Source organism: Xylaria bambusicola (genome assembly GCF_022495145.1).
Source record: "Xylaria bambusicola strain CBS 139988 unplaced genomic scaffold F5B22scaffold_10, whole genome shotgun sequence".
Taxonomy (NCBI): domain Eukaryota; kingdom Fungi; phylum Ascomycota; class Sordariomycetes; order Xylariales; family Xylariaceae; genus Xylaria; species Xylaria bambusicola.
In genome coordinates this window covers 886,933-902,628 of record NW_025953563.1, presented here as the reverse complement: position 1 = coordinate 902,628, position 15,696 = coordinate 886,933, and the positions used below count along the sequence as shown (strand labels likewise).

Here is a 15,696-nt window from a genome sequence, read left to right as displayed (position 1 = left end):
TCGTTTAATAATCTATTATAAAGGTTATTTTTTAATAAGGTTAATAAAGCATTTAACTATAAAGCTAAAGAAATTACATTTTTAAAAGCAAAGGTTAAAGCATTAAAATCTAAACTAGTTAAAAAAGCTAAATTAAAGTAAAAGGCTATAAAATTAACGCCTAATTAACGGTTTATTTATATAATATATATATAAAAGGTTAAATGGTAATTAAGGTTTAAAATTTTATATATTAATAAACTATAGGAAAAAGATATACTAAAACGTAAGGATATAAATATAAAAGATATAATTAAAGTTGCAAAAGTTTAGTTTTTAAGAAAAACACCGAAAATAGCGATGAAAACGCTATTTTATTGATGAAAATAGCTTCAGAAGTGAAGTGGCTAGCTAAGTGTGAAGTGGCCCGTGATGAGATGGCTCGTGAGGGGGGGGGTTAGCTTATTAGCTGTCCATTGAGATCCTTAACGAAAATTTGGAAGCCCGAGTTGCTTGACCTTCCAACCCTATGGTGAGGAGTTCCAAGGATAATCTGAATCTGAATTCCACCATTATCATCACTGCCGGTCAATTGATTTTCAGCGGAATGACTTAAAAGGATCAGTCATTTTCCAGTTGAAGTTAACAAAGGCCACATAGCGGTCACTTACCCGGTTCCAGGGTCTATTGCGACGAATTGCCTCACATCATCAGGAAGTTTCCTATCAACACTTCCAATGTGTGCAAACCCATCAATCCACTTCTGGCCAGGCGTAACAAAATAGTCTTGTCTATGTCCAGAGGATTCCGGATTGGCCACATTCACCGACCCCGTCTTAACATATATTTTGAATGCATGGATCGATCCGGGTTCTGTGTCGAACCGAATTGCTAGACTTCCTAAAGCTAATATTACAGTTATCAACAGGTTCTTCGGGATATTATAGTCATATCAGATGAACAAACCGTGCATTGGCAGGAGATATTGTATCTCTCCATTATCATCATAGCGCGTCAATGCGAGCGGACTAGCCGAATGTAGGGTCTTTCTAGCAATGGGCTGGATGTCGCGAGAGGCCTTGTCCCGCACTCGTTCTGACAAGTGGAAGTAAATTTTGAGGTATTTTCCAATATCAAGATCTTGTGCCACATTAGTTACCTCTTGTGCACGATTGTTAACGTGAGCCATATTGGTAATCTTATGAGCGGATGGATATGTTACGATAATGAAGCTACGTTGGTAGTATACTGGTAGAGATCGGGTCCTTGATGTATATGTACATTTTTCCTGGCATGATAAGATAAGTGCTGAGTTCGGCAAATCACAAGCATGTGCAAAAATATGATTCCAAAGCTTGTAGGCAGGAGCAAATTGAAATGGGCGAGACAACCATGTGGGCAAGAATGCATGAACATATGTAGAAGGCTGTCCAATTGATCATAAGATCGAAACGCCACTAAATGTGTTACATTCGGTAGTTTTATCCTGTCAGGGTCCAAGAAATTGGAGATAATAATAGAGGCATGCATATGGGATTATCGTGTACATTGTCCTCCCTATTTCTTCAATCAACTAACTTGGAGCTGAACTTCAAAATCATCACGAAAACCCCCAAGGACAAGCACTATGGCGCAGCCTGCAATGTCTGGCACCTGTCCAGAATGCAGCGACAGTCCTCTCTCGGTGACGGGAAACATCATTGGAATCTTGACCTTTGCGCTTGGAGTGTTTGCCTTCTGTGCAACTCTGTTCGCCGTGTTGCGCGGGGCAAACGAGGAAATATGTCGCATTCGACAGACGCTGAATGAAACAGAAAGCGAAATCCAGGATATCTACCCCTATTTTACGGGCCTTGAACTAGAAGCCGATGAAGACCTTAAGAATCATCAAGCTCTAGTTCAACAGTGTCTGGAAGGATTAGTTGACGCCAGAACTACTGTATCATACCGCCTTGAATCCATTGAGAAAGTGCAGTCTGGACTATGTAGACCACTTGGTTGGTGGTGGCGAGAGAAAGAGATACAAGGGGGGTTACTCAGGATCGAGAACCACAAACGGCAGATAATGATTATTCAGTTGACCTTCCTTCTGAAGTGAGTCGCCAGAAACGCTTAAAAACGTATAACCCAAATGACTGATTTGTTGGAACTGTAGGAAAGTCAAAAAGCAAAGCCAGGACGTCGAGAAAATCATGGCGTGGGATGGAATACCTCCTTCTTAGGCGAGCAGTATCTGTATCATTCTCCCCACTAATTCGCTTATGGGGCTTAGGCGGAAAACGATAATAATATCAATCGTTTTACGAAATCTAATTGTGTATGTTAGAATAAAATAACATGATGCTAAGCTGTACTCTTATATAAGCGGATGTATGACTGCATATAAGGAGGAATGCGGTTCTTCCTCATGCCATCAAAATATACGCCAAATCAACAACTCCGATATAGTCCAGCTACGCCTAATGAAACTCGCACCACTTACGGTAGCTGGTTTCATGCTCCTACAATATACATTGACGAGAATATCAAGATTAAAGACAGAAAGTCGAGACCAAAATGGCCGTTAGTGGTTGAAGTCACATACTGCGCCGCTTCCCAAGACTTTCTCTCATTCCATGTGGCGCAGCTCACGTGCTTGGCCAAAAGCTTGACTGACTATCTCTGGTCTGGTTGCATGCGTTCTACATGCACACGCATCTTATATACATATCAGGGTGCTTTATTCACAGTTATATCTTTATTATACAAAAGACTACGCTGGTGAGGGTGCTGAATGGCACGGAGCTTGCGCATTAGTCAGGCTGTTGGGAGGCATAACACACAGAGCATGACGCCGAGACTTGGATACGTTAGCTGCGCCACCCTCCTTCTGCTTCTTTCGGATACTTTCCGTCTGCTTGACGCCGAGACTTGTCTACCGGTATTTGCAATGTAATTCATTGATAGTCTCTCTCCCATGAAACTCCTCTTAGCACTTTAATAATGTCAGCCAAAATCGAGACCGCCGACCGGCCGCCATGCTACACCGAAGCGACGGCCGCTACTGACCCCACCGACGACGTCATTGAGCCGACGATTTTAGTGCTCGCCGGCCAGACTATTCACGCCGAATCAGCATCGTCCGCGCCGCTATATCACCTCGATCGCGGCATCGCCTCATTGACCAGTGCTACGCCCAAGGTGACACTCGAACGCGTCGAGCGTACTGTGCGCACGAGCGCGGATAACGAGCCCTCGCTACGCGATCGTCGCCGCCACGTATTCACTCTCGAGCACTCGACTGCTCTCTACGACAAGCTCCCCTCCAACTGCCCGCGTTTCTTCGCCCGCGCTGCCACGAGGCGAGCGCTAGGACACCTAGGCTTGAAGAAGGCGCGTCTGCGCTCCGAGTTTAAAGCCCTGCCCCTAGATGTCTCCGGCAAGACTAATAGCTTTGGCCTACCGGGGTTCGCCAAGAATGCCCAGCCCCTATTCGAGCTTCGTAAAAGAGACGGTCGGTGGGAGTGGGAAGATAAAAACGGCAACGCTGTCGCAGTCGAGGATGACGGCGATGATACGCACCGGCTAATTGTGACGGCGCCCCTATTGCGGGAGACGGTGGACGCACTAGTTGCACTATGGTGCTGCCGGTTATGGGAGTACTCTGCAGAACATGCGGAGCATGTGCATGAGGGAATGGATGGCTGTGAGTTACCCTACGCTGCATCTAGTGAAGATGCTAACACCTCGCAGTCAGAAGAAAACTCAGGCAAGGCAAGGAGGCTGGCGTGACTGGGGTTGGAGGTTGGGTAATCTGATACGAGATTCATCAGTCCGGCTCATACTTGTTCGGAACAATCTCTCTGGGATACACTCTTCCTACAGTTTTCCGCTGCACGACCTCGTTCCGATGCTAAGGCTGTAGTCGGATCACCAAGTTGCCCCTCCAGCATATGATGTTTGGGCGTACTCGGCGTGATACGCTGCAGCGTCGTTTGGTGCCGATAGATCACGACAATGTCTGAACGACGGATGACGTGTACACGCTAATTTCTTATCTTGAATAACATGATACAGCACACGAGCTACAATTGGACCAACCTGCACACCGGGTCTATTCAAAGCTGCAGAGTTCGGCACGTTTTGTAGTTGAACAATTATCAATTGGTTCACGGATATGCACTGGCGTCATCGAGGTCTACGCGCGGTGATTTCCAAGATACCTGAAAATGACGTATGATAATGAATACTTCATCTATATAACGACTCAAAATCTATCTAGTCACGCCTAGAATGAACAGGGGGATTATGACCGAGACATAATAACCTGATCTACTCAACGGAATCGCTCACATGACATCACTATGTCTAAAACTGTCGAAAATCACTCTTCCGGTCAAGATGGAGAGAAAACAATTGCAGAGCATGCGCGCCCCCCTCAATCCCAGTATCTGGGTAGCACCATAGCGTCGAAGGCTAGCCACATCATAACGATCTTCTGGCGTTCAACCAGGGATGACATGTCTACCGTCCTTGGCCCAACAATTCTCTTCGGCCTCTGTGGTGTTCTCTCAGGTCCAATTTTCATAAATCTGGAAGATCATGTTCAGCCACTGGAGCTTGTTATTAGGCTTCCAAGCGTCGTCTTCTTCGTATGGTCCACCTTGCTCGTCTTTCAACTCAGCAACCAACGCCTTCCCGAGGCAGTCATTGAGGACTCGCTCAACAAACCTTGGCGTCCGATTCCGAGTGGACTTGTGACTCCAATACAAATTCGCCGGGCTTTACTACTTATTGTTCCTATCGTGTGGGCATGTAACTATTTATTAGACGTTGCTTATGAGACGGCACTTCTGACCGTCTTGTTTTGGCTATACAGTGATCTAGGGGGGGGTGATGAGAACTGTATTCTTCGAAATGCCATCATCTCTGCCGGCTATGGGCTGTGGAATCTTGGTTCTATCAAGGTCGCCAGCGGCCGATCCTCGGATGACTTGACGTCAACCGGAGCAACCTGGATATTTATTCTCACCGGAGTGGCTTTGACGACTATGCATATGCAGGATCTAAGGGACCAACAAGGCGATCGCAGTCGTGGCCGACAAACAGCACCTATCGTTCTAGGAGATAGACTCGTTCGCTGGGCAATAGCAGGCCCTGTCATCTTTTGGTCTCTGTTTTGCACATATTATTGGGAAGCGAGAATTTGGGCGGCGCCAGGACTAGTTGTTGTCACACCCGGTCTTGTAGTGGCAATCCGTTGCCTAACCCTGGGAGGACCATCATCGGATAGGCTGACTTGGCATATCTGGGGGGTTTGGATCGCTTCTCTTTATGCATTACCGTGCATACAAAGGTGGTATGGTTACTAATAAGATTGCCGGTCGCCCTTGGCTCAAGTCTCCCCGCTTGCCAACTCGATAGATATACGACTAAAGCCGACGAGGGCTTACCGTGTTACAATTACTTTCCGCAGGCGATGAGAACTAGTCGGCTAAAAGAGAAATACTTTTTGAGATGTTACACTGGAACGGATACTGGGCAATATGTTAGGTATTCAATGCGATTGGATTCCACGATATTAATCAGCGCCATTAGTGTGCCACCTACGTAATTGAAACGAACCATTCATAGTAAAGTAAAGGCAGCAAATAGGAGCCGTAGGCCCGTAGATACGGTACGACTCCGTATTGTTGAATCTATGATAATGTGCTAGCGTATTTACTGTAGGCTTAAGCACTCAATTTGACTCCTCCACTTCATACTTATTACATTCATGTTCTGGGGTAATAAAAAGAATGCTTAATACTACCATACCTAGCATCGGTTTTCATGGGCTTTCTCTGATTCTATTAATCAGGAATTAGGGAGTGTCTCATTGGCGTAGAACCCTCCTTACCTAAGAATATAGGTAGTTTCTATAGTTCAATAGTTATTTGAATGACTTCTAGCAATGGTTTGCCTACAGTGTAGACATATATCTTCAATATATAGTGCAAAATATAATCCTAGAATTCCAAACTCAATGCTAGTTAGTCTTGCTCACTACGCGTAATAATAAGGAGTAATTCAGAGAGTATAGCAACGGAAATGTTTGACAGTCTAATCCTCAATGCTGCTGCTACTGTCGCCAAACGCTAGAGGCCTTGGCTTTCCCCAGAAGTCACAAGGATTGAATCTCCATGACCCATTTCGAGCGGCAAGTCCGTAATGGGCAACATAAGGCATAAACCAAGGGAACGGTGGAAAGTCTTCTCCACCTTCGTATGTTTTGTCAGCAGATCCCAGAACCAAAGGAACCATCTCAACCTGTCATTCGTTAGTGCTCTACTTTATTCATGGCATCGCTAATGTATGGTACTTGCCAGCAGTTTCAGATTACCAGATTGCTTAGCTATTGTTTCGGCTTTAAGCCAAGTCTTTTTGAACTCTTCGCTATCAAGGTCGCCCATGGTCAATAAGACCTCAATTTCATCATAGAGGTGACCGGTTAATTGTTCGCTAAAGCTGCCGATGATACGTTCCATGCCTTGAGGGCCTTTCCACTCAAATTGCTCAGGCTTTGTGTTAATCGAATATGATTCCAGATTTGTCAGTCCTGCTTGGAATGATTCATGCTGATGCCGGGGCTCATCCATCAATCCAGGTTTACCGCTGAATTTGCCCATCTCGGGGAAGATGAACTCTTCTTCGACCCAATGGTGATGATGGACCATTTGCACCCAGCAGCGAACATAGTTCAGAAAATCGGCGACATCTTTTGCGCAGTACTTCGGGTCTGTTGAGGTGGGAATATGCGGTCCTTGACGAAGGATTGCGTTCAAGCTTCGAATTAGAACGTTGTGAGCATGTGCCATCTCTGTGGCAGCTTTTAAGTAGAAATGGTCGCTCTAAGTGGACTTTAGTACTGGTGCTCTCTGTCACTCTTAGGAAACTCACTTTTCTCTTCACAGAGGGGGTTTCTATCAAAGAGAAAGGCCCATCGGCCCATGGGATGGGGTCAGATTTTGTAGCCATGTTACCGTTTCCACTGCAGTTGGTAGTCAAACAATAAAGAGAATGGAATCAGGTTACGTGAATAGTAGCAATGATTCATAGGTGGTTCGACCGGCTCGCCTTTGTTTTTTATTTATTTTATTGATGTAATCCTGCGGAGACACAGGTTGCATTGGAAATACCCAACATCTTATACGCTTAACAACAACTACATTGTTTGCTATATCACGTAAGCCCGTGCCAGAGCTTTGCATTGTAGGACACGTCCACTCTAGGACTCCACTTCTGTCAACTAACCTTCGTCTTTAGCCAACCCGGGGGAATACTAGAAATATTTAACTAGCGATTACCCAAATCAAAGTAGTTCTCATTTCTGGCAAATCATAGTTGGCTTATTTAGCTGAATAATAACAATACGAGTCAGTGTGACAGCTTGTAAGCTTGCCCAGTCTATGTCTAGGCACCTAGTATGGGATTACATGTAAGAACGTAGTTAGGACCTTTCTCAGAGAGGTATAGTTAACCAGACCAATGATTTGGGGCAAGAACCAAGCCACCAAAGGCATGATAAGGCTATCTTATGTTTTGCAGATACTCCAGACCATGCTAGGCTATGTACACCATCTGCTCTCGTTGTCAGAGGCTAAAGTAGCAGTCAGCCCTAAATGAGTAGAGCTAAGCTAAGGATCACGCTAGGTCTGAGCCATAGAAGGAGGAGGGTCAGACTTTAGTTATCTTTGTTCATTTAATTACATCTACCTCGCGTTGTAATACTGCTTTATCACTACACAGTATCTGCAATCCACCTTTACAGTCATCTGGAAGCTTGCCTGTAAGGACCTTGACCCCTCTGTTCAGATAGTTGGTGTGCTAGCATGTGGATATCTAGAATTCTTAGCTTACATTCCCTTCTGTCATTCCCAATTATTCGTAACAGATACAGAGCCTGATGGTACGAGCATCAACACGCCTATGTAAGTAGAGCGTACGTGGGGACCAATCGCAATTGATCCGGTTCTAACCGCATCTACAAGTCTTTACAAATCTCCAGCCAATCACTATTTCTATTTTCATTGATGCTTTCCTGACAAGGTAATTGTCGGCTACCAGCTGCCGAAACGAACTATCGGCATCTCAACTCCGCAACTTTTGATGCATATTAGTTACTTGTGCAGCACGGTGTCTTGGAGCCTAACACTAGGAGATCTTCAATATTACCACGCGGCCTTGTATTGTTTTCGATAACTGCTGCGAAAGACCCCATGGCCGCTGAGAATGCTCCATATTGGGTTCAGTCCGAGGACTGGCACACGGCGGGTGAGCCTTTCCGCATCGTCGAACAGCTTCCCCCGCACACGCTACCTAAAGGGGATACCGTTGCCCAGAGACGTTCTGCCGTTGCAGCCACACTAGCGCACCCCCTAAATGATCTCCGTCGGTCGCTCTGCCATGAGCCTCGGGGTCATTCTGACATGTATGGTGGCTTCATTGTGCCTCCCGACGATTCTGGTGCCCATTTTGGCGTTCTGTTCTGGCACAAAGACGGTTTCTCGACCGCCTGTGGCCATGGCACCATCGCTTTAGGCTACTGGGCTGTGAATAAAGGCATTGTCAAACTTCCGGATGTCGACGGTGTTGTCGACGTCGTCATAGACGTGCCTTCAGGTCGAGTTACCGCCCGCCTTGCCATCCAGCAACGCAAGCCTGTCTATGCTGATTTCATCAATGTCTTGAGCTATCAACTAGCACGAGATATAACTGTTGCCGTGCCTTCACGGGATATCAACGTCCAAGTTGACTTGGCCTTTTCTGGAGCAGTATACGCAACGCTCGATGCCGCGCAGCTCGGCCTCAAAGTTGAGCCTTCTCGATGTGACGATTTCATCAAATTGGGAAGAGAGATCAAAGCCGAACTCGGTGATAGAGCCACGTACAACAGTCATGATCTATATGGAGTGATCTTCTTCAACGAAGAAAGGGATGATCAAGATGACACAGATGTCATCAAACAGAGAAATGTAACTGTTTTTGCTGACGGTCAAATTGACCGGTCCCCTTGCGGTTCTGGGACCTGTGCTAGATTGGCCCTGCTTCTGGCCCAAGGGCGGCTTGGCGGTGGCCGATCAACGCTCCTTCACCGCTCTATAATCGAAACAGTTTTTGAAGCCGATATTGTCAAAGAAGAGAGCAGTCCCTTGAATAATGGCATCCCGGCATGTATCCCACGAGTCAGGGGACGCGCTGGCTTAGTTGGACGTATGAGCTTTTATATTGATCCAACCGACCCTGTGTATCCAGGGTTCCTACTTCGTTAAGAGTGCCTAGCTACGGATGATATGTGCTTCAGTTGGTTATAAGGTAGATAGATGTAGCCCAGGGTTAGATGCAGCTAGATGCAGCACAAGGAGAAGGCGATGAAACGAGCAATAGCCTCGAAATCTCTAGCTCGATCATCGCGCCCAAAGCCGCCCATATGCATTCGCTATTGAATGGGAATAGGTGCAGCTCTCTATGGTCAATGTATCTCTGTTATAAATATTCTATATTATTCTCATGACGTGCGCATCCCCAGTAATTCAGCCCGATCGTCAGATATCTTCATCCTAGTCCTTTTTCTTCTCTTGAAAGATAAGATATCGAACCTTGTGATGCGCGCGGCCCATATTACACGTGAGTTCCCGTGCCTCTGCTCAATAGTTGTCCAACTATGTGAATCCCACCCAGGCACTCTGTACCGTTTGGATCTACAGGTGCAAGTCAGTATGAACAAGGGACGAAAATGCAAGTCAAGTTGAGCGGCTGTCTGAGACTTACCCAAGAAGTGTTGAGTGCCTTCAGGTCTGCAAGCCCCAAATTAGAAGCATCACGAGAGACCTCATTCCTTAGCAATTGGATAGCGCGCTGTACGCCATCGACACCGAAGATGTTGGCGAACATGAAAGGGCGACCAAGGCCGACAGCGCGAACACCAAAGGCTAAGAGCTTGAGAATATCAGATCCATATCGAACACCACCGTCGGCGTATACTTCGATCTGTTGGAAGATCTCGGGTGATTGCAGGTAGATATCGTGGGCCACCTCGAGAGCTGATGGGCTTGTCTCGAGTTGGCGACCCCCATGGTTGGAGAGGTAGATGGCCGGTACCCCGTGAGCAACGGCATCTCGGGCCTCGTGGACATTGGTGATACCTTTGAGCACGATCGGGAGTTTTGTCATATTACGGAGGGTCTTGTAATAGTCCCACTGTATTAGAGTTTGAGGTCAGCAAGACGGTTTAGAGACTCGAGTTTGCCCTATCCTTACAGTTACGTTCCGGTAACCGCGGTTCTCGCTGTTCACCTACAGTTAGCAGAAGTCCATAAGGGATATCCGCCAGAAACGTACGTGATATCAAAGCCATAACGAAGACCCCTTATTCGTGAGCCGTATGACTGTGTGTCGACAGTCAACATGATTCCCAGCGCACCCACTTTAGCGATTTCGTCAAGATTGGCTTGGTCTTCTTCGAGAGTTGGCGCGCGGTAGAACTTGGAGGAGAAAAAGCATCAGTGGATGCTAACAGAGTGGATGTAGGCTTTCACTCACCTGCTGAAAAAGAACCTGGCCGGGCATCTTGAGTGCGTGGACCTCTTCTATGGAGAGTGAAGCGAATTGAGATCTCTGCATGCCTGGTTAGTCAAAGCTTGGGTCGGCAGCTGATAGGCATAGAGTCTACAGAATATAGGATACCCTCCCGGCCAGCCGCCTCGACAAGGCCAGCCTCACCTTTTGGGTGGCCATAAAACCCACGAGACGCAGGTGCGATGAAGAAAGGGAGACTAAAGTTGTAACCCAGAATAGAAGTACTAAGCGCAACTTAGCTATCACGCCAATAGTCATAGTATTTCCATTCGACCTGGGAACACGCACGGCAAGGTAGAGTTTAATGCAGTGACGTCCTGCATCTGTCTCGGAATGAAGCGGTAGTTCGCGAACACCTCCATGTTGTTGCGGTATGAACCTTCGCCTCCGGCAGCCTGGCGATCTGGACGAGTGTCAGTCCACCCGCAGAAGATAGGAGATGTGGGACATCGTCGCATGCATACAGTAGGTGTAGTTAAGAGTAGGTAAGTAATTTCGAGCTGCCCAGTCGAAGTCGTGTAGAGAGACCATCTCAGTGAGGTCGGGCAAAGCACCGACCGCGAGATCTCCGACGATGCGGTCAAGGCCCGTGTCCGGTCCTTCAAGAAAGGGGCGTGCTGCGTGGGCGGCCGCCACCAGCGCCGCGACAAGTCTGATTGTGTGCATGTTAGTCTTACATCACCAACTCAACTGCTTGGCGTGAGTAGGCTGAGAAACAAGGGGATAAAGGAAGTTTTTATAGCTGCGCTTGATTCCCTTCCCAATGTGCCGTCAGCAGCTATTGTCCTCCTATCTTCGGCGCCTCTTTCCACGAGGGCAGTCTCCATGTCATCACATATGCCGGTCACAACATCGGAGACAAGCTTTGCACAAGCTTTGCACAAGCTTTCGCACGCCCGGCGCCGAGTTTCTCTTGCAGTCTAGAGCTATAGGCCCCTGAGATCTCCATCTCTTCTACGACAACGTTGCATCCTACTTTGCATACTAGCATGCCACTTCCCCGCATCTGGTACCTATCTAGATCCTACATGTGCCTTCATCTCCAATGATATCGCGGGAATAAGCAATTGAAGGGGGTGGGCTCTTGATCCGGTCTGGCAGAGTAGCATTGCATGATCTACATGATGAGAAATACATAAAGTTTCCGTCAAACTAAACACTGCGTAATTATAGAGCAATGTTGCGTCAAGTACAATAGTAATCACTCCGACTAGATATGCCGAGATATCTGCGGCATTGTATGTCTCTACCAGCTTTATATGGGCAATGCTCCTGTTACCGTCTCTATTTGAGGTGCCTAGCCGAATCGAGATCATCAGCGTCATTGTTGTAATTACCCACTCAGCGTCATCCTATAAAGCACCTTTCACGACGTATCTATAAGCCAAGGTCATCCAATGTCGTTCATAAATCGGAGGAATTTCTACGCGCATAATAATTTCTTGTCAGTATTGGCGAAGAAATCGCTTCAGCACAAATGTTTGGTCCCACTTGTCTGCATCGCGTAGCTGAGGCGGAATCCGGACTTCGCATCGCTTACATTGAATCCACACCGAAATGGAAACCAGAATATTTGAAAGGGGTCATCCTCCTCATTCATGGATTTCCTCAGACATCATATCAATTCCGACATGTCATAAACCCACTCGCAGCACGTGGGTACCGCGTCCTGGCGCCCGACTATCGCGGCGCTGGAAAATCTTCCAAGCCTCAGACAGGATTCACTAAATCGACTATGGCTCGTGATCTGGTGCTGTTACTGGACACACTTAATATCAAAGAGAAAGTCCATGTCATCGGTCACGATATTGGTGGGATGATCGCATATACACTCGCTGCGAGGTATCCAGCGCAGGTGGCGAGTCTTAATTGGGGCGAATGCCCTCTGCCAGGGACTACGGCGTATGAAGAGGAGTACGTTTCTCTGACATGAGGCTTGCACACCTAGGCGGTTAGCTAAAATTTACTAGTCGAACAACAAACGCGGTCCAACAGTTCCATTTCATATTCCACTGTGTACCTGATTTAGCAGTGGCTTTAGTGACCGGCCGCGAGCGCATATATCTGTCGCACTTCTTCGAGAAGCTCGCATACAATGTAGCAGCTATCACAGACGATGACTTGGATCATTATGTACGAGCGTATGAACAGCCAGGGGCGCTGCGCTGTGCTTTTGAGATGTACAAAGCTTTCGAGCAAGATGCGCAAGAGCACCGGGAATGGATATCAGAAAATGGCAAGCTGAACATTCCGACACTCTGCTTGAGCGGTGATAAGAGCAGACATCGCGAAGCTGCGCAGAGCATGTGTGACGAAGTTCTCCACGCTGGGGCTTATGAAATTGCTCTCGTGGCTGATGCTGCTCATTGGGTAGCAGAAGAGAACCCGGAGAGTTTTATAAGGGAGTCACTGGGTTTCATCGAGAGAGTCGAGGAGGCCTCGCTGTCGCATTGATAATTACGGTAGTAATTACACTATAGCTATACCAGTTGTGTTACAGTCGCTGAATGTGCTGCATACCATCGTGCGCCCAATACATGTAAGTTGTCTATGGCTTCGGGTGCGCACACTGCAAAAGATCCCAATAATCCTATGGTGCGTTCGGCACTTCTTTTTTCCGCATCAGTATATTTGTTCATGTTGAAACTAATGGTACTAGTTTGCTGACATTTTCGTCATTCCTGCACCTACAGATAGGTAGAAATATGCGTTCTCAGAAATAATTAGCACCAGTTTCCTTTGGGAACGTGACCGTCAGGTTCAACGCAGGAGTACTCAACAAGCTCCCAACAAGAAACATGCTTCGAATGGCGATTACACCAGCCTCCCTCAGTGAAGTAATAATTATGTCATAGGCGAAATTGCAAATGACCATAATCCCCTCAAAACCAACCTGTGCGATATGAAGTATCATAATGTTCCTTAATCAACGGATGATGCAGTTGGGGCTAGCTTATTATATCTGTGATAGAGATACGCCAACTTCCCCCATAGTAGTAGTGACGCTAAGAGGCAAACTAGCATGAGCTGGCCGCTGACGGAAACCGTCGATATGAATCGAGTAACCCCGAAGTCCACGTATGCTATTTAGGATCTGCATGGCCCGTACTCTATTCGGGATCGAAACTGTGTCTTCTGAAGTCGGTGCTAGCCTTATGAGTCCTTGCCGTACTAACTCATCGCTTGTCTCGGCTTGGCCGAATGAGAACGGGAATCGGTATACTTAACACATCTCAAGTAAGCTTTGCTCGGCAACGCCAATAGTCATTTGGTGTTTAACATACGCCAAGGATTTGTCACTAATTCGATAACACTTTGAGGATTAATGCGGTGATAAAAGCCGTGTTGATCTAGGAGATATGGGCGGCCAGGCTATAGACGAGTGATTAGTCAGAAGTCCATGTATTGGTTCCAAGGGAAAACGAGTTTACATGTTCACATCCCTCGTCGTTGCGTTTGAAAAGCTCTAGAGATCCACCAAAAAGTGCACCTTCGAGCCAGCGGCCACTCTCGCCGCCGCTTCTCTGTTCATAACCATGATAAGTTACCCTAGGTGGAGTAGGGGGCCAGTCAGCCTGAAGTGACAAATACAGGGCGAAGAGGTGGCTCATCTCGTGCGCTGTAATACATGCTAAGACGAATAGGAAATTCTGCCATCTCTCGAGGTAAAAGGCTCTTGTTCTGGACCCTCGCCGTGCTTCTGCATAAGAAGCATATACTATCGCCCTACCTTTGACGTGCTGTAAATACAATTTTCGTCAATATGTTTCCGTCAAAAGATGTTCGCTTGCCATTTGGAAATACGATTACGATGTAGTATACCTCTAGGGAAATTAGTTATGAATCATACCTCGATGTTATAGGTAAATCCAGCTGCTTGTTTTGGTTTAAAGTCTCCCAGATGAGATGTTGGCATCAGAGATGTCGTTGACGCGAAAGTTCCGCTCGGCAAACTCTGAAGTGTTATGCGAGGATAGTCCTCTCTCACCCTCCTTAGGAAGTAATCAACGTACCCTTCCATCATGGAAATATCCCCTGTGAAAGGTTCTAATCTCCCATCTGGTAAAAGAGAGGATCTTGAAAAACCTTTAATAACTTTTCGGATTCAAACCCAATCATTAAATAAATTAAGCCGCTATAACCGGAAGTTTAACTTTTACCTAGCAAAAGGCTTACATCTTAGGCATAGATAGCAAATGCGGAAGAAAATGAAGGAATAATAGTAAATAACCTATTTATTAATAATATAATAGAAAATTAAGATAAACCTATTAATAATATAACTATAATATAATAATTACTTAATAGGAAGTAAATTACTATTAATTTAAAAGTAATTAAAGGAATATTAAATAAAATATTTAAATTAATATTATAACTTATAATAAATAAAAAAATAGAAAAAGGATTTTTTTTATAAAAAAATATAAAAAGGGTATCATTAATTTATTCTATTTATAAATTAATTATAAAATAAATAGAATTAAAACTAAATATAAAAAAAAGAAATAATATTTTAATTATTTAAAAAAATTTTAAAAAAGCTTTATAAAAAGCTTTATAATAAATTATATATATAATAATAAACCTTTTAAAGTTATAAGTTTAAATAATAATTATTATATAATTAAATAATATTAATAAAGTATTATTGTTTAAATATAATAAAAAAATCCTTATTTAAATTAAAAAATAAATAAATAACTTTAAAAAAAGGATATTAAAAAATATTATAAAAGTAACGCATCTCCCACTTGACCTGGCCACCCAATTGACCTGGCCACCCCAATAACCTATATAAAACCCCATTATTTCAATCTTTAATAACTTTACGAATATTAACCGTACGATTTAATAATTAGTACCTTTAAATCCGTTAGTTAAAGGGGAATCTAGAGGTATTTTTTACTATTTTTTACAAAATTTATTAAGCGAGATATTAAGCAATACGCTAAAGGAGCGCTAAGCAAGGATTAATTTAGCGCTTACTTTAGCGTATTGCTTAATAACTCCGCGAATATAAGTCGTAAAAGTTAATAAAGGGTACCGTTAAATAGCTCTTTTTATTACGAATCTAATGGTATATTTTATTATTTTATACGACTAGTATTTGTAGAGTTA

At 45.1% G+C, this 15,696-nt stretch overlaps 9 protein-coding genes across 9 annotated transcripts; 5 read left to right on the top strand and 4 right to left on the bottom strand.

Moving 5' to 3' along the window:
- Nucleotides 1-216: 216 nt before the first annotated feature.
- On the bottom strand, nucleotides 217-1,387 carry F5B22DRAFT_41252 (uncharacterized protein). Its single transcript, XM_047971578.1, has 3 exons — nucleotides 946-1,387; nucleotides 651-885; nucleotides 217-590 (listed from the first exon to the last, which is right to left on the bottom strand). Exons 1-3 carry the CDS (start codon nucleotides 1,166-1,168, stop codon nucleotides 437-439), a joined length of 612 nt encoding a protein of 203 aa, XP_047833193.1. The 5' UTR covers nucleotides 1,169-1,387; the 3' UTR covers nucleotides 217-436.
- On the top strand, nucleotides 1,388-2,286 carry F5B22DRAFT_41262 (uncharacterized protein). The gene is made up of 2 exons (XM_047971579.1): nucleotides 1,388-2,073; nucleotides 2,135-2,286. The coding sequence occupies exons 1-2, from the start codon at nucleotides 1,607-1,609 to the stop codon at nucleotides 2,199-2,201; spliced, it is 534 nt and encodes a 177-aa protein (XP_047833192.1). The 5' UTR covers nucleotides 1,388-1,606; the 3' UTR covers nucleotides 2,202-2,286.
- A 566-nt stretch (nucleotides 2,287-2,852) lies between these two features.
- Nucleotides 2,853-4,049, top strand: F5B22DRAFT_41264 (uncharacterized protein). Its single transcript, XM_047971580.1, has 2 exons — nucleotides 2,853-3,664; nucleotides 3,712-4,049. Exons 1-2 carry the CDS (start codon nucleotides 2,962-2,964, stop codon nucleotides 3,774-3,776), a joined length of 768 nt encoding a protein of 255 aa, XP_047833191.1. The 5' UTR covers nucleotides 2,853-2,961; the 3' UTR covers nucleotides 3,777-4,049.
- A 273-nt stretch (nucleotides 4,050-4,322) lies between these two features.
- F5B22DRAFT_634964 (UbiA prenyltransferase family-domain-containing protein) lies at nucleotides 4,323-5,330 on the top strand (the record flags this gene model as incomplete). Its single annotated transcript, XM_047977064.1, has 1 exon — nucleotides 4,323-5,330. One exon carries the CDS (start codon nucleotides 4,323-4,325, stop codon nucleotides 5,328-5,330), a length of 1,008 nt encoding a protein of 335 aa, XP_047833190.1.
- Nucleotides 5,331-5,605: 275 nt separating this feature from the next.
- Nucleotides 5,606-7,164, bottom strand: F5B22DRAFT_597956 (uncharacterized protein). The gene is made up of 3 exons (XM_047974333.1): nucleotides 6,898-7,164; nucleotides 6,324-6,848; nucleotides 5,606-6,267 (listed from the first exon to the last, which is right to left on the bottom strand). Exons 1-3 carry the CDS (start codon nucleotides 6,973-6,975, stop codon nucleotides 6,061-6,063), a joined length of 810 nt encoding a protein of 269 aa, XP_047833189.1. The 5' UTR covers nucleotides 6,976-7,164; the 3' UTR covers nucleotides 5,606-6,060.
- A 463-nt stretch (nucleotides 7,165-7,627) lies between these two features.
- Nucleotides 7,628-9,490, top strand: F5B22DRAFT_41230 (uncharacterized protein). The gene is made up of 3 exons (XM_047971577.1): nucleotides 7,628-7,786; nucleotides 7,844-7,928; nucleotides 7,989-9,490. The coding sequence occupies exon 3, from the start codon at nucleotides 8,217-8,219 to the stop codon at nucleotides 9,267-9,269; it is 1,053 nt and encodes a 350-aa protein (XP_047833188.1). The 5' UTR covers nucleotides 7,628-7,786; nucleotides 7,844-7,928; nucleotides 7,989-8,216; the 3' UTR covers nucleotides 9,270-9,490.
- On the bottom strand, nucleotides 9,465-11,330 carry F5B22DRAFT_41207 (cytochrome b2). The gene is made up of 8 exons (XM_047971576.1): nucleotides 11,040-11,330; nucleotides 10,864-10,978; nucleotides 10,670-10,799; nucleotides 10,540-10,614; nucleotides 10,339-10,481; nucleotides 10,258-10,285; nucleotides 9,769-10,197; nucleotides 9,465-9,698 (listed from the first exon to the last, which is right to left on the bottom strand). Exons 1-8 carry the CDS (start codon nucleotides 11,239-11,241, stop codon nucleotides 9,660-9,662), a joined length of 1,161 nt encoding a protein of 386 aa, XP_047833187.1. The 5' UTR covers nucleotides 11,242-11,330; the 3' UTR covers nucleotides 9,465-9,659.
- A 426-nt stretch (nucleotides 11,331-11,756) lies between these two features.
- F5B22DRAFT_41191 (alpha/beta-hydrolase) lies at nucleotides 11,757-13,082 on the top strand. Its single transcript, XM_047971575.1, has 2 exons — nucleotides 11,757-12,489; nucleotides 12,546-13,082. Exons 1-2 carry the CDS (start codon nucleotides 12,053-12,055, stop codon nucleotides 13,027-13,029), a joined length of 921 nt encoding a protein of 306 aa, XP_047833186.1. The 5' UTR covers nucleotides 11,757-12,052; the 3' UTR covers nucleotides 13,030-13,082.
- Nucleotides 13,083-13,288: 206 nt separating this feature from the next.
- Nucleotides 13,289-14,762, bottom strand: F5B22DRAFT_644416 (uncharacterized protein; the record flags this gene model as incomplete). The annotated part of the gene is made up of 6 exons (XM_047978424.1): nucleotides 13,289-13,468; nucleotides 13,553-13,797; nucleotides 13,860-13,947; nucleotides 14,007-14,315; nucleotides 14,426-14,651; nucleotides 14,752-14,762. 6 exons carry the CDS (start codon nucleotides 14,760-14,762, stop codon nucleotides 13,289-13,291), a joined length of 1,059 nt encoding a protein of 352 aa, XP_047833185.1.
- Between the last annotated feature and the right edge of the window lie 934 nt (nucleotides 14,763-15,696).